Source organism: Elephantulus edwardii, unplaced genomic scaffold (assembly GCF_000299155.1).
Source record: "Elephantulus edwardii isolate Elephantulus edwardi_28Jun2011 unplaced genomic scaffold, EleEdw1.0 scaffold00218, whole genome shotgun sequence".
NCBI classification, from domain to species: Eukaryota; Metazoa; Chordata; class Mammalia; order Macroscelidea; family Macroscelididae; genus Elephantulus; species Elephantulus edwardii.
Window position 1 is genome coordinate 3,062,082 of NW_006399968.1, and position 14,464 is coordinate 3,076,545.

The 14,464-nt window shown below is 39.4% G+C and overlaps 1 protein-coding gene across 2 annotated transcripts in view; it reads right to left on the reverse strand.

Moving 5' to 3' along the window:
* Positions 1 to 300: 300 nt before the first annotated feature.
* WDR26 (WD repeat domain 26) overlaps positions 301 to 14,464 on the reverse strand; it is a 60,431-nt gene continuing 46,267 nt past the window's right edge. For both annotated transcript variants that reach the window (XM_006898048.1, XM_006898047.1), the window contains exons 13-14: positions 9,939 to 10,124; positions 301 to 326 (exon numbers count right to left, since the gene is read on the reverse strand). In XM_006898048.1, the coding sequence (XP_006898110.1) occupies positions 301 to 326; positions 9,939 to 10,124 (212 nt within the window). The remainder of the gene's footprint in view (positions 327 to 9,938; positions 10,125 to 14,464) is intronic.

Sequence of the window (14,464 nt, forward strand, 5' to 3'; positions counted from 1 at the left end):
ATATATATATATATATACTGAGTTCAATGGATAAGCCTGAATGTAGCACAGTTCTTCACAACCGATGGGGGAATAATTCAACATGGTGTCCAACAACGTTCTAACGACGTGCTTCATCTCAACTGGTTACTATGAAGCAAGGTGTAAAGATTTGGCCCCAATCGGGCATCAGAAATGGTTCTTTTTTTCATGACGAGCATGTCCATCCAGCTATCAATCATGTTTGTTTGCACCAAATCCCAAGCCATTAAAATACGACTAATTTTAAGTTAAACAGAAGTCGTCTGCTCCAAATCGCCATCAACTATCCATGCTGCTGCACTCCTCTGCTGGAAGACAAGGTGCAGTATGCGCGGGAGGAGGAGAGACAGAAGGGGAGAAAAGAAGGAGCAGTTAGATGGTTTCAAAATTGGCATCATGACATTACAAAACACAGTTACAAAACAAAGGAGCCTATCAAATAGAATTCTTGATACTTCTGCCACAGTCATTAACATGTAACAATCATTAACACATGTATCTGTATCATAAACCACACATTACAGTCTACACTCAAAATGTTAGTAGAGAATTTCATATTCACTCAAAATGTTAGATAATTTCATATTAAAATAAATAATCATAGAAACCCATGCTTTTAAAAAAGCCACAAGATTGTTACGATGAACAGAAAACCATTATTAGTGTTTAAAATCAGAAACTGGGAAGAAAAAACTGGTGGTCTAAGAGGAAGCCTAGGAGCTCTGAATTACAACTGTGGATTTGCTTAATTATCTTTTTTAGTTGCTCATTATGTAATTCTGGAATATCACCCTCCTTTATGTTTTCATTTATGCATATGTGTAATACATGAGATACAATTTATCTATTAAAATATACAATTCAGTAGCTTCTAATATTTACATGTGTGCATATACACACACAACTCTCTCTCATAGGGTTGTATAGCCATCACTATAATTAATTTTAGAATATTTCATCATCCATTATTCCTTACTTCCCTCCTGTCCTAAGCAATTATGTAGCTACCTTCTGTCTCTTTTGATTTACCAAAACGGAACCATTTTATGCAAGTAGAATCCTACAATATGTGATCTTTGAGTCTGCCAGCTTCTACATGGTATAAAAGTTTTAAGATTTAAAAAAAAAGTTTTAAGATTCATCTATGTTTTAGCAGGTATTAATACTTCAACTTACTCTTTTTTATTTATACCTCAAATAAATACATAGTATGTAAACTCTACTACTAAATAATAAAGTCCAGCAAACTTTCTTTTGAAAGGAAGTTTTCAGGTGAAACAATATATTGCTTCTATTTAAAAAAATTTCTATTCCAAGGGAGCTCTGGTGGCCTAGTGGCAAGAAGCTGTACTGCAATCACAAAAGTGTGCAGTTCTAATCCACCAGATGCTCCGCTGGAGAAGGAGGGGCAATCTCTTCATGTGCCTGTCAGATGTGATTTGACAGGACACAAAAAGAAAAGCAGAAGGGGGGAAAAAAAGTAACCTGCCCCCACAAAAAAAAATTTCTATTCTACAAAGGAATTACTTTATTTAGGAAAAAATGTTTGGTTCCCCCTCACTCCCCATGGGTGGGGATGGAGGGATGGGCGGCATGAGAAAATCAACAGTTAACTTAAAAGGATACAATAAAAATGTCTGGTTAGGGAGAACCAAGATGGCAGTGGTGGAGGAAACAGCATGAGGAGCTGGGAGCAGCAAGCTGAATAGAAACAGGCCACCAGAGAGACCAACACAGTGCACTGAGACCAATATGGTGTGATATGGACAGTAATAATTTGAGTTAGAACTTTTATTAAAATAATTAGTTTGGTAGCCAGAAGAGCAGTGACCTGTGGGCCCCATCAGAAGCTGTCAGCTGAGCTGCTGTGGGCCCCACCCATCAGGAGAAAGCAGGTCAACAGGAAACTGAGTTTTTATAAGCCCTGCCAACCTGCAAGGAGCAAGCAGTTCAGTGGGAACTTGACTGAGTTTTCTTGGGCCCTGCCAACCCGCCAGGAGCAAGGGTCCTACTGACACAAGGACTGCTGGGTGAGGGCCGCTGAGAAATAAACAGCTGGAATTTGAGTAGTGACCCCACGCATAACCACACCAAGACAGCTGAAATCTTAGTGAGGTCCCCACACATGGACGCCCCACCACCATGCTCACCCCCATGCCTTCCCCCTCCCTCCTAATTCAGCTCGACACCTGTGCCTGCACATCTAGTCAATCAATTTGCCTTTAATCTGAAGTTCCTTGATCTGACAGCTGTAAGAGGCTGCTCTCACAGTCCTGAACTGAATCTTCCCTTAAATCGGAAGTTCAGAGAGAAACACAGGCAAGGTAGCTGCCCCACTGAGTTCCAGAGCACTGTCTTCAGATCAAGAACCTATCTTCACCTCAGGCATGAAAAACTCTACCACAGCAATGGTAAGAAGGAAACAGACTACCTCACACCCTACACAAGCGCAAAGCAATATGTCACCCCCAAAAGGTGACACAGTACCAATGGATTTCCTGAAGCTAGAAAGTTTGATGGAACTTTCTGACACAGAATGTAAAAGAACAATGATTGAATATATTCAGTGGGTGAAAGACAAACTTGAAGTACTGCAAGTAAAAACCAGGAGAAGCTTAAACAATGCAGATAAAACAAATGAGGCATTAATGGCACTGGAAAAACAAGAAACCATGATCCAAAATATGAGGTCCAATGTTTCAGATGCTGTCAACATGATGGAGGGACACATGAGCAGAGATGAAGAGATGGAACACAGAACCAATGAAATAGAAGAGTTGTCACCATTGATCTGTTAAAGCAAAAAGCAGAATCAAAAAGGAAGGAAAAAGAAGAAAACCTAAGAATAATGTGGGACACCATCAAGAGAAATAACATGTGCATCATTGAAATTCCAGAACAGCAAGAAGAAAGTAATGGTACTGAAAAAGTTGTGGAAGAATAACTAGAAGAAAACTTCCCAGGCAAAATGAAAAATGAGGGAATATATATATTCAAGAAGCTGAGTGAACACCAACCATAAAGAATAGATCCCAAGAGAAAAACACCAAGGCATATCATAGTCAAATTTGCCAGGACAAAGATAAAGAGAGAATTGTGAAAGCAGTGAGGGAGAAACAAAGAGTAACCTATAAGGGAGAGCAGGTAAGATTAAGTTTCTCAGCAGAAACCATATGAGTAAGAAGACAGTGGAATGACATATCAAAAACTCAAAGAACACAACTATCAACCAAGAATACAGTACCCAGCAAAATGGTGCATCAAATATGAAAGAGAGATCAAGATATTCCCCCCAAAAACAGAACCTAAGGGAATTTGCAAAAACAAGACTAGTATTGCAGAAAACACTGAGAAATGTTCTTCTTACAGAGGTACCACAGAAAGCAAGATGGACTACTAAAGTAACTAGCAACAGCACGAAAAAGAACTCAACAAAATGATAGCAATAAAACCCTACCTTCTCAATAATCACACTGAATGTAAATGGTTTGAATGTACCACTGAAGAGAAAACAAGTAGCAGACTGGATAAAAAAACTAATATCTATCAAAATACAAGAGACACACCTGAAAAATAAAGATCAAGACTACAAATAAAAGGGTGGGGGGAAAATATACCAAGCAAATGGCAACCAGAAAAAAGCAGGAGTGCGATATTAATCTCTGATAAAATAAATTTTAATGAAAAACCATCACAAAGGACAAGGAAGGTCACTACATAATGCTTTAAGGGTCAATAGAACCAGAGGACCTAACTATAATAAATATATATGCACCAAATGAAAGACTGGCAAAATATATAAAACAAAGGAAAAAGGAAAGAGACAAAACTACTTTAGTAGTTCAAGACTTCAATACACCATTCTCAAGAAAATAGAGCTACCAGAAAAAAATACTCAACAAAGATGAAGTTTTAAACCACACAATAAACCAAGTCGACCTCATAGATATTCACAGGCTAATGCACACCCCAAAAAAAACACAGTATACCTTCTTCTCCAATATGCATGGAAAATTCTCCAGAATAGACCACATTTTAGGTCATAAGGCAAGCATCAATAAATTAAAAAACATAGAAATAACACAAAGCATTTTCTCAGACCACAATGCTACAAAGTTAGAAATTAGTAACAAGAGGATAAAGGAGAAAAAAAAACCCAACCAACCATACATTTGGAAGCTGAACAACAGCTTGCTTGAACATGACCGAAATAAAAAGTGAAATTAAAAGTTTCTTGAAGCAAATGACAATAAAAACACCATTTATCAAAAACTCTGGGCAACAGCCAAAGCAGTAATCACAGGTCAATTGACAGCAATAAGCAAACATATCAAAAAGGCAGGAAAAAATGACCATTGACTCTTTAACCCAGCATCTCCAACAAAATGGAAAACAACAGCAAGAAAACTCGACACCGTCTCAAAAAACTGAAATTATCAAAATTAGAGCAGAACTAAATGAAATAGAAACCCAAAAAACAATTGAAACCAAATGAGGAGTTGGTTCTTTGAAAAGGTCAATTGAAAAGTTAATAAAACAACTTCCAACAAAAAAAAGTCCTGGACCAGATGGTTTTAGAAGTACATTTTATCAAACATTCAAAGAAGATCTGTCACCAATTCTACATAAACTATTTCAGAAAATAGAAAAAGAGGGAATCCTCCCAGACTCATTCTATGAAGCAAACATATCCCTGATACCAAAGCCAGGTAAAGACACCATCAAAATAGACAACTATAGGCCATTATCTCTATGAATATTGATGAAAAAATCCTGAATAAAATCTTGGCTAAAAGAATTCAACGTTTTATATATATAAATCACCATGAAAGTGGGATACATTACAGGTATGCAAAGATGGTTCAACTTAAGAAAACCAATCAATGTAATTCATCACATTAACAAAGCAAAGAACAAGAACCACATGATCCTATCAATTGATGTAGAAAAGGCCTTTGACAAAATCCAACACCCTTTCCTGATTAAAACACTCAAAAAAATAGGATGAGGGGAATTATTTCTTAACATAGTAAAAAGTTTATACGCAAACCCAAGAGCCAACATTGTTCTCAATGGAGAGAGATTAAAGGCATTCTCCTTGAGAACAGGAACTAGGCAAGGATGCCCACTATCACCTCTCCTATTCAATACTGTATTGGAAGGCTTAGCAATAGCATTAAGACAAGAGAAGGAAATAAGAAGTACCCAAAATGGCAAAGAGGAGGTAAAATTATCTCTCTATGCAGATGATATAACAGTATACTTAGAAAACTCTAAAGACTCAGCAAGAAAACTACTGGACATAGTTGACCAATTCAGCAAAGTGGCAGAATACAAGATCAACATACAAAAATCAATTGAATTTCTCTACAGTGACAAAGAAAAAACAGAGCTAGAGGTAAGAAAACAACATCCTTCACAATAGCTAATCACGAGATTAAATACTTAGGAGTGAACCTAACCGAAGCACAAAAGATCTATTCAAAGAAAATGATAAAATGTTACTACAAGAAACAAAAAGAGATCTTGAGAAGTGGAAGAATATCCCTAGCTCATGATTAGGAATATTGTGAAAGGGACAATACTATCAAAGGTCATTTACATGTTCAATGTAATCCCAATACAAATACCAATTCCATTCTTCAATGAGATGGAAAAGGCAATCTCCAATTTCACTTGGAATAGAAAGAGGAACTGAATAAGCAAAGAACTCCTTAAAATGAGATACAGGGTAGGAGGCATCTCACTCCCTGATTTCAAATCCTACTACAATGCTGTGGTGGTCAAGACAGTGTGGTACTAGTAGAATGACAGACACATAGATCAATGGAATAGAACTGAAAATCCAGAAATCAGCCCATCCGTCAGTTAAGTGGGGAAATGACATCCTTTTTAACAAAGGGTGCTGGAAAAATTGGAAAACTATCTGCAGAAAACTCAAGCCAGATCCACACCTCACTCCATACAAAAAAACCAACTCAAAGTGGATCAGGAACCTAGGACTAAAAACAAGGACTATAAACTTCATTAGAGAAAAGCCTGAAAGAACTCTAGAAGTCCTAATCCACCACATAAACACTCTTCCAAGCATCCTGAAAAAATATAAAATCAGGAAAAGGATAAAATAGATGAATGGGACTTTCTAAGAATCAAATCCCTATGTACATACAAAAACTCCAACAGGTTAAAAGGGGAAGCCACATACTGGGAAAAAATATTTGGTAATGACATGTCAGATAAGGGACTTATAGCTAGAACTTATAAAAATACTCAAACACCACAAGATAAAGGTAAACAACCCAACTGAAAAATGGGTACAGGATATGAACTGACATTTCACCAAAGATGACATTCAGATGGCCAACAAGCACATTAGGAAATGTTCAAAATCCTAGCTCTAAGAGAGATGCAAATCAAAACAACTATGAGAGATCACCTTATCCCAGTAAGAACAGCAAAATATAACAGCAAAAAACAAATGCTGGCAAGGTTGTGGAGAAACTGGGAACCCTTATTCCCTGTTGGTGGGAGAGTAAAATGGTGCAACCACTATGGAAGGCTGCATGTCCTGTTCTCAAAGTTACAAATAGAAATACCATTTGACCCAGCAATTTCACTACTGGGAATATAGCCTAAAGAAACCATAACTGCCACCCAAGCAAATACATGCATACCCATGATTATTGTAGCTTTGCTCACAAAAGCAAAGAGTTAGAAACAACCCAAGTGCCCATCAACAAATGAATGAATAGAGCAGCTCTGGTATATTCGCACAATGAAATACTATGCAGCATTTAAAAACAAGGAATTCATGAAATATTAGACAAAATGAGTGAGCCTGGAGGACATTATGCTGTATGAACTATCTCAGTCACAAAAGGATAAACTGCATAGTGCCACTGTTGTAAAATGGGACTGACATTGGGGTTGGGGGGAAATTGAGAAAGAGGGGATAAATAATGTATATTGCATTAAAACAGATGAGGGAGAAAACTGTTTAAAAAGGAGGTATGATTAGGTATCACTGTCATGACAGAGTCTAGAATGAAGCCTGCATAGTGGAGTGGACTTGGGAGGAGGGATTATATAACAATGAATGAATTTTTCTTTTCCTTTTCAAAGAGAAGAGCGAATTGGGGGAAGGGTGGGCAGGGAGAAAAGTGTAACAGAGAATGAATGGAAATCCAAAGTGTCTGTAAACTTTCATTACAATTATTATTTTTTTTTAAAAAAGGGTCTGGTTAGAAGTTTCTTACTTTATGTGAAAATAAAACTCTATGAAGGGCTATTTTCATGTTGCCAAAATACAGCAGAAAGTTGCTGAACAATATGCGGCTTACAAGTGAACCAAAAGTCAGCTCTCCACCATTAATGAGAACCAATAGGAATCAATTCACCTAACAGCAGCCAAGACAGAAACAGAGGTTATAAGCAAATCCTCAAAGGTATTTCTCAAATCAGTCCACTATGTGGACTATGTCACTATATAATGTTTTTTCCTATTTCTTCTAGACACATATGTACACTTGACTAAATTATTTCTAAATAACTAAGGGACTGATGGAGAAAGGAAGATCCTCAACCTGGTGTACTGACACAGTGACTGTACAATGAGCTCAAGTGTGTCAGAGACTGTAAGGATGGCACAGGATAAGACAACGTTTAGATTGGCTGTTCACAGTGTGCCATGAGCTGTAATTGACTTGCTGGCACCTAACAACAAGACGAAGTAACTAATAAAATTAGAGAAGTATATATGATCCCAGTTGTAGAGCTCTGTGAATCCATCTTAGAATGCCGTGAACCATGAACAAAAGCTAAAAATTTTTGGTCTTAGTTAATATTCTAGAGAAATGTTAGAAGGTCAGGCAGCATCATGGATTGAATTTTGCCAACTTGGCTGGGGCAAGCTTCTCAGTGTTTTAGAGATAATGATGATGTGGCACTTAAGTAATCATCCTTGGAATGTGGCTTGATGTCCCTGTACCCAGAGTGACATGCAACACATTTGTCTTTACAAAACATCGAAAGAGCCAGGAGTGGAGTGGTAAACCTCTTAGATTCAAGACAAGCTTGATGCCAAGCCACATGGAGATCCTCAAATGAGGCCTACAGGTCATGAAGGAAGCAGGGACCTTCCTGTGGAAGTGCAAGCAGACAGAGCAAGCAGCCATCTAGAGCAGGCTGGATGAGTGACTCTCAGCCTCTGAAGTGGTGACAGAGTACACTGTTGTCTGTTAAATCCATCCACTAGTGTGCTCTCTGTTAGGGAACATTAGATAATTACCACAGGTAGTTATCAACAAATGGAAAGGGCCCACTCAAGTTCTGTGCAACCCAGCAGGTCTCAAGTTCTTTCTCCTATTTACTGTGCATCATTTTCTCAGGCCTGGCTGCATATCCTCACCTATAATAAGATCAAGTAAAACCTAGTTTGTATTAGAAAGATAAAAATAAAACGCAAAGGATATACTTTTCAAACCATATATGCCACGTAAAAAAAAAAAAAAATTATGCCATTTACATAAAAATTCTGATAACCCTCTGGTCCTGCCATCATGCTCATCTTAAGTTTTTTTTCCTTGTTAGTGTAGTTTTGGTCTTTGTCTCCAAGCATCTCAAAGTCAGAACCAAACAAATCCAGTTGGTGTCAGGAGAATCCTGATGCATGGAGAGCCCACTGCTTTTAGATTTGGAGAGCAGCTGCCTTCTACACAGCCTTCAGGCTGTGCCTTTCTGGAAATGGACCACGGCTCCTCCTTCTGATGTGCCTACCTGGGCTTACACCTCTGTGCTAACGAGGGACTTTAAGGATCTCAGAGTCGTACAGACCTAAAGTATTCAACAACCTGCTTTGCAAAGCTTCAGTTTCTTCATCTTTGAAAATGAGGATAATAAAAGATTTCTGTTACTGATGAAGATTTTAAACAAGGTAATAAATATAAAAGCCCCACTCTCTCCTAATCAGATATAGTTTATGACAGTTGTATTATCAACATATATTTGTTTCTAAAAGTTTTAAAAGTAATAGTAAAACTGTCATCATTGTACACCATCAAGTTAGAACCGACTCCTAGCTGACCCTCTCGGGTGTCTTCAGAGACTTCAAACATCTTTCTCCCACAGAGTAGCTGATGGATTCAAACTGCATAATTCTGCCTTGGTAACACAATTCCTTATCACTAAAGCACCATAAGAGTTCCTATTAAAATGTTCCAAAACTGTGCTAAATTTATGTATGTGGAGTCACTGGCTGGTGGGAATGGCAAAGATGCCTGGCTGGTAGCTGAAAGGTTAGTCATTCAAGCCCACCCAGTGGCATCTCGGAAACCCAGCCATCTATCTGTAACCCAGCCATGGCCAGGCCCATAGAGCACCACTGTGTTTAGACACCCCCAGGGTGACTGGCACCGTGTTGGGGTTCCCACAGGTGCCTCCACAGGTACTGGAAGTTATTTACCTCCTAAGTGTACAACAAACCACCAAATAGTAAGTTAGGTAGAGTGAGAAAGGAAGGCTTTTATGTAAGGCTTCTAAAATGACAATAATTCCAATAAAAAGATAGCATATTCCAATTTGCTCTCTGCTTATCTAAAAAACCCAATCAAAACCAACCCAGGACGGAAATAAAACTTCTAGTGAATCTTAAATACATTCTTTCCATGGGGTAAAATAAGACAGAAGCTCTTGAGAAGGGTGCAACAATGAATGAATGGAATTCCAAAATCTCTGTAGATGTTCACTGAAGTGAAAAATAAACAACCTAAATTAAAAAAAAAAAAAAAAAAAAGACAGAAGCTCTAAAAGAGGGAGAAAAACAAACTATACCACACTTCCAATAATATCTGTTCAAGTCTATAAGTAGTGTAATGTTTTCATCTGGGAAGAGTCCACAAGGATGTGGACGATCATGTTACCTTCAATATTCTGGTGGTCTATAAAGGGCGCTGGCCCCCATATCCTAACAGTGCCGTCATCGGAGGCGCTGGCCATCATGGATGGGATCTGTGGGTTCCAGCTCACACAGTTGACTGTACGCGTGTGACCCGTCAGCTCGGCGATGGGCAGCTCACTGCGTTTGTGCCAGATGTAAACCTTATGATCTGAATAAAAAGAAGTGCAGCAAAAAGAATCAGAAGTTGCTTTGCATTCACATTCATTATACATATCTGACTAAATTAATATAGACTATGATATATAGTTTAACAAATTACCTTATACAAAGCCATTTTTAAAAAATTCAATTTTTCTGTTAAAGAACATTGTTGTTGATTGCCATCAAGTTGAGCATGACTCATAGCGACCCTATGAACAGATGGCCCGATGCCTTTCTATATCAAAATATTTAAACATTTAACAAAGCATGTTGTTTAGGAAGGGGATGCCAATTCTGCTACCAAATAAAGAACAATAGCGCTTATCAAATTCTACCTGAAATATTTCATCAATGTTATCAGTTCATAAGAAAAATAAGAGAGGTCTCTAAATGAATCCAACATAAAAGAGCACTGGGATTTGTCACTTGTTCTATGGAATCTTGAAGTAACAGAGCAATGTAGTGAAATTTTTAAAATAAACGCCATGAGGATGATGCCCAAGTCTTTACTGACTGCTCACCAAGTACAAAACAGTGATCTTTTTTTCTGTACTGCCTATTTAATCTTTACCACCATCCCAGGAGGTGCGGACTGTCCTTACCCATTATGAACAATAACTGAGAGGTAAAGTGACGTGCTAATGGTCAATAGCTAGTCAATGGTCAGTGTGGGCGTCAAGGAAGGCAGCCAGGCTTGGTGCTTCGTGAGTCTGCACACTATTTCATATGTGCATTCAAACATGGCTTTGTGGGAGGTGGTTTAGTACCTCAAGAGGTGACCAAAAACTCCTACATTGTGATGACCGGTCTTCAAAATAAATAACCAGGTATTACAGAACAATGGTTACGAGCACAGCCTTTGGAGTGAAGACTACTCAAGGTCAAATCTTTCCTCTCCCACTGAATAGCTTGGGACATCAGTTAGTGTACCATCTAGAACATTTTTCTCAATGTGCTGCTGCTAAGATTAATTACATTTATACACGAAAATGCAAGCAAGATTCTACTGAAGATTATCCAAAAACAATTAGAACAGCACAACAGCAGAGAACTGCAGGAAGTCCAGGCTGGGTTTAGAAGGGGTCGTGGTACTAGGGATATTGTTGTTGATGTTAGATGGATCTTGGCTAAAAGCAGAGAATACCAGAAGAATGTCTATCTGTGTTTCATTGATTATGCAAAGGCATTTGACTGTGTGGATCATAACAAACTGTGGCTGACTCTGAGAAGAATGGGAATCCCAGAACATTTAATTGTGCTAATGCGAAACCTATACTTGGACCAAGAGGCAGTAGTCAGAACAGAGCAGGGTAACACTGCATGGTTCAAAATTGGGAAGGGTGTACGCCAGGGATGCATCCTGTCTCCATACCTTTTCAACATGTATGCAGAGCAGATTATCCGAGAGGCTGGGCTCTATGAGGAGAATTGTGGCATCAGAATTGGTGGAAGATCTATTAACAATCTACGTTATACAGATGACACAATCCTGCTTGCTGAAACTGAGGAGGACCTCATGCACTTGCTGCGAAGGGTCAAGGACTGCAGCCTTCAGTATGGACTGAGGCTCAATGTCAAGAAGACAAAGATTCTCACCACTGGACCAATTGGCAGCATCAGGATGGATGGCGAAGAGATTGAGATTGTTCACAGCTTCAGTTTGCTCGGCTCCACAGTCAACACTCTTGGCACCAGCAGTCAGGAAATCAAAAAGCGTATTGCGATGGGAAAGTCTGCTGTTAGGGACCTCTCTAAAGTACTCAGGAGCAACGCTGTCTCTCTGGAGACTAAGGTGTGCCTGATACAGGCCATGGTGTTTGCAATCGCTTGTTATGCATCAAAGAGTTGGACAATGACTAGGGAGGACAGAAGGAGAGTGGATGCTTTTGAGCTGTGGTGCTGGAGAAGAGTACTGAATGTACCATGCACTGCCAAGAAAACAAACAGATTCATCTTGGAGAGGATTAAACCAAGCTACTCCTTGGAGGCAAGGATTCTGGGGCTTCGTCTGACATACTTTGGACATGCTGCCAGGAGGGACGGGTCCTTGGAGAGGGACATCATGTTTGGGAGGGTGGAGGGACAGCGCAGGAGGGGAAGACCCTCTATGAGATGGATTGATTCAGTGACTGGGGTAATCTGGATGGGTGAGTCAGAGGCAGTGCGGTTGGCGCAGGATAGAGCAGGGTTTAGGGCTGTTGTGCATAGGGTCACTATGAGTCGCAAACGACTCGATGGCACATAACAACACACGAAAATGTGTTTTGAATATGGACATTCTCTGCAGGAGTGCTGCCAAATGAGGAAATTTTACAGTAGCAGAACTCGTCATTTGAGAATATGCCTGGGTCTCAAAGTTTCAGATATAAAAATAAAAAGCTAGAATGTCTGTGAACTCTTTTGTGTGTATGTAAAGAGAAAGATAAAGGGGCTACTTGAAAATGCAGATTTTATCCTTTTGAGAAGTGCTCTGTTGTTCAAGGATTTTGTTAATATTTTTTCTTTGCTTAAGAGAGGGAACTCTGGTGGCTCAGCTGGCAGGCAGTAGCACTGTTGACTCAAAGGCGGGGCCGCTCAGAAGTTTAAATTTACCAGGGATCCTGAGGAAGAAAACTGGCCATCTTCTATGCAAGTACCATCTGGGAACCTCGAAGGAGAGTCAGCCACCAGCTGGTTCTCACTTGATGGTAATGAGTCTGAGTCTTAGTTTGAAATAAGAGGGGGAGGAAGCTAAATTGACGGTTTCCTTTTGAACTACAGAATCCAAAGGCAATCTGTATATATTTGGAGAAAGAGATTCTGTGAATGTGTAACTATAGAAGATATTTGCTGTAGAGGTAGAAAAAAAAAATCAGAAGTATTCAAGATCAGAGTGACATGCTTCAAGTTCAAATTCTGCTTGAAATCAGTCTGGGACATGTAGTACTTACTCAAAGTTAAAAGTCAGTCCAGTTTTTATTATTACCAGTATAATGAGAAAGCTTGTGCTACTGGCACAATGTTTTGGGGGATGGTCTTCTAATTGCTCTATTTTATACAAGTCTTCATATGTTAGAGCGTTTAGAGGCCTTGAAATATATGCCTTGTAATTAGATGACAAATGGATGACTGCAGTTATTCACACTGGGAGAGAATGTATATTCACCCTGGCCAATGAAGGAGCCTTGGTGGCACAGATGTTAAGCGTTGTGGCTGTTAACCAGCAGCTGGTGGTCTGAACCCACTAGCAAGACGAGGTACTCTGATTTTCTGTAAAGACTTAGTTACAAGCTCAGAGTCCTCCAGGGCACATCTACTCTTTCCTCTAGGGTCACTCCACGTTTGAAGGGACTCTGGCAGTGCATTATATTTTGAAGGTGCAGTGGTGCAGTACTTGGCTGCTAACTGAAGGGCAACAGTTTGAATTCACCAGCAGCTCGAAGAGAGACAGGGCCATGGGAACCCTTTGGGGCAGTTCTACTCTGGCATATAGGGCTGTGCCAAGTCAGAGTTGACTTGATGATAGCAGGTTTTATTTATTTCATTGGTGTTCAAAGCATTTTAACCATTCTAAACTACCTGAGTAATAAGAAAAAAAACCCCTTTGTCAGTTATGTCTCATTTTTAGTCCCAAGCAGAATAGAACATCACTTTATTAAACTATCAGACTTGAAGGTGCTCATTGGGAGCTCTGAGGGTGCAGCCCAGAGGGGAGTGCACTGCTAACACACAGTATTGTTTCTCTGGTGGTTCATCTACCAGCTCCTCCACGACAAAGAGAGAGATGGGCAATTCCTCCTGTGTATTTTACAGCTCTGGAAGCCCATCAAAGTTGCTTTGACTTCAAACCAACGAGTAGTACTTGGTGTACTGCAAGTACTTTGAAGGTACTTGAAGGCTACAAACTACCGTGGAGTATTCTGAAACATACTCATGAAGGGAAAAAACACCCATCAGAATCAGGAATGAAGAGAACAGGGGGAGGGTAAATATCTATAGAGTAAAAAAGAAAGCCACTGCAGTTGAGTTACATCTAACTCAAAGCTGACCTTCCAGTGGGTTTCTGGAGGATGTGAATTACATGGGCGGCAACTACCCATTTTCTCCCCAAACACTGGTGAGGTGTGGCTTTTCTGAGAGTTAGGAGAAGTAAAAGATCAAGCAGCAAGCTTAATAGGAAAAGTCAACGGAAAAACCCCTCAATAAAATAAACCCAACCAACTGAATAACAGTATTTGCTCAAACCAACAGGTAAAGAAATGAACTCAGAATTGAACTCAGATTTATCACCAAAAGAGCCATGTTCTTTCCTTCCCAATCTTCTCCCCCATTCAATGATTTTTGGGATGAAGAAAGATGTTCACATAC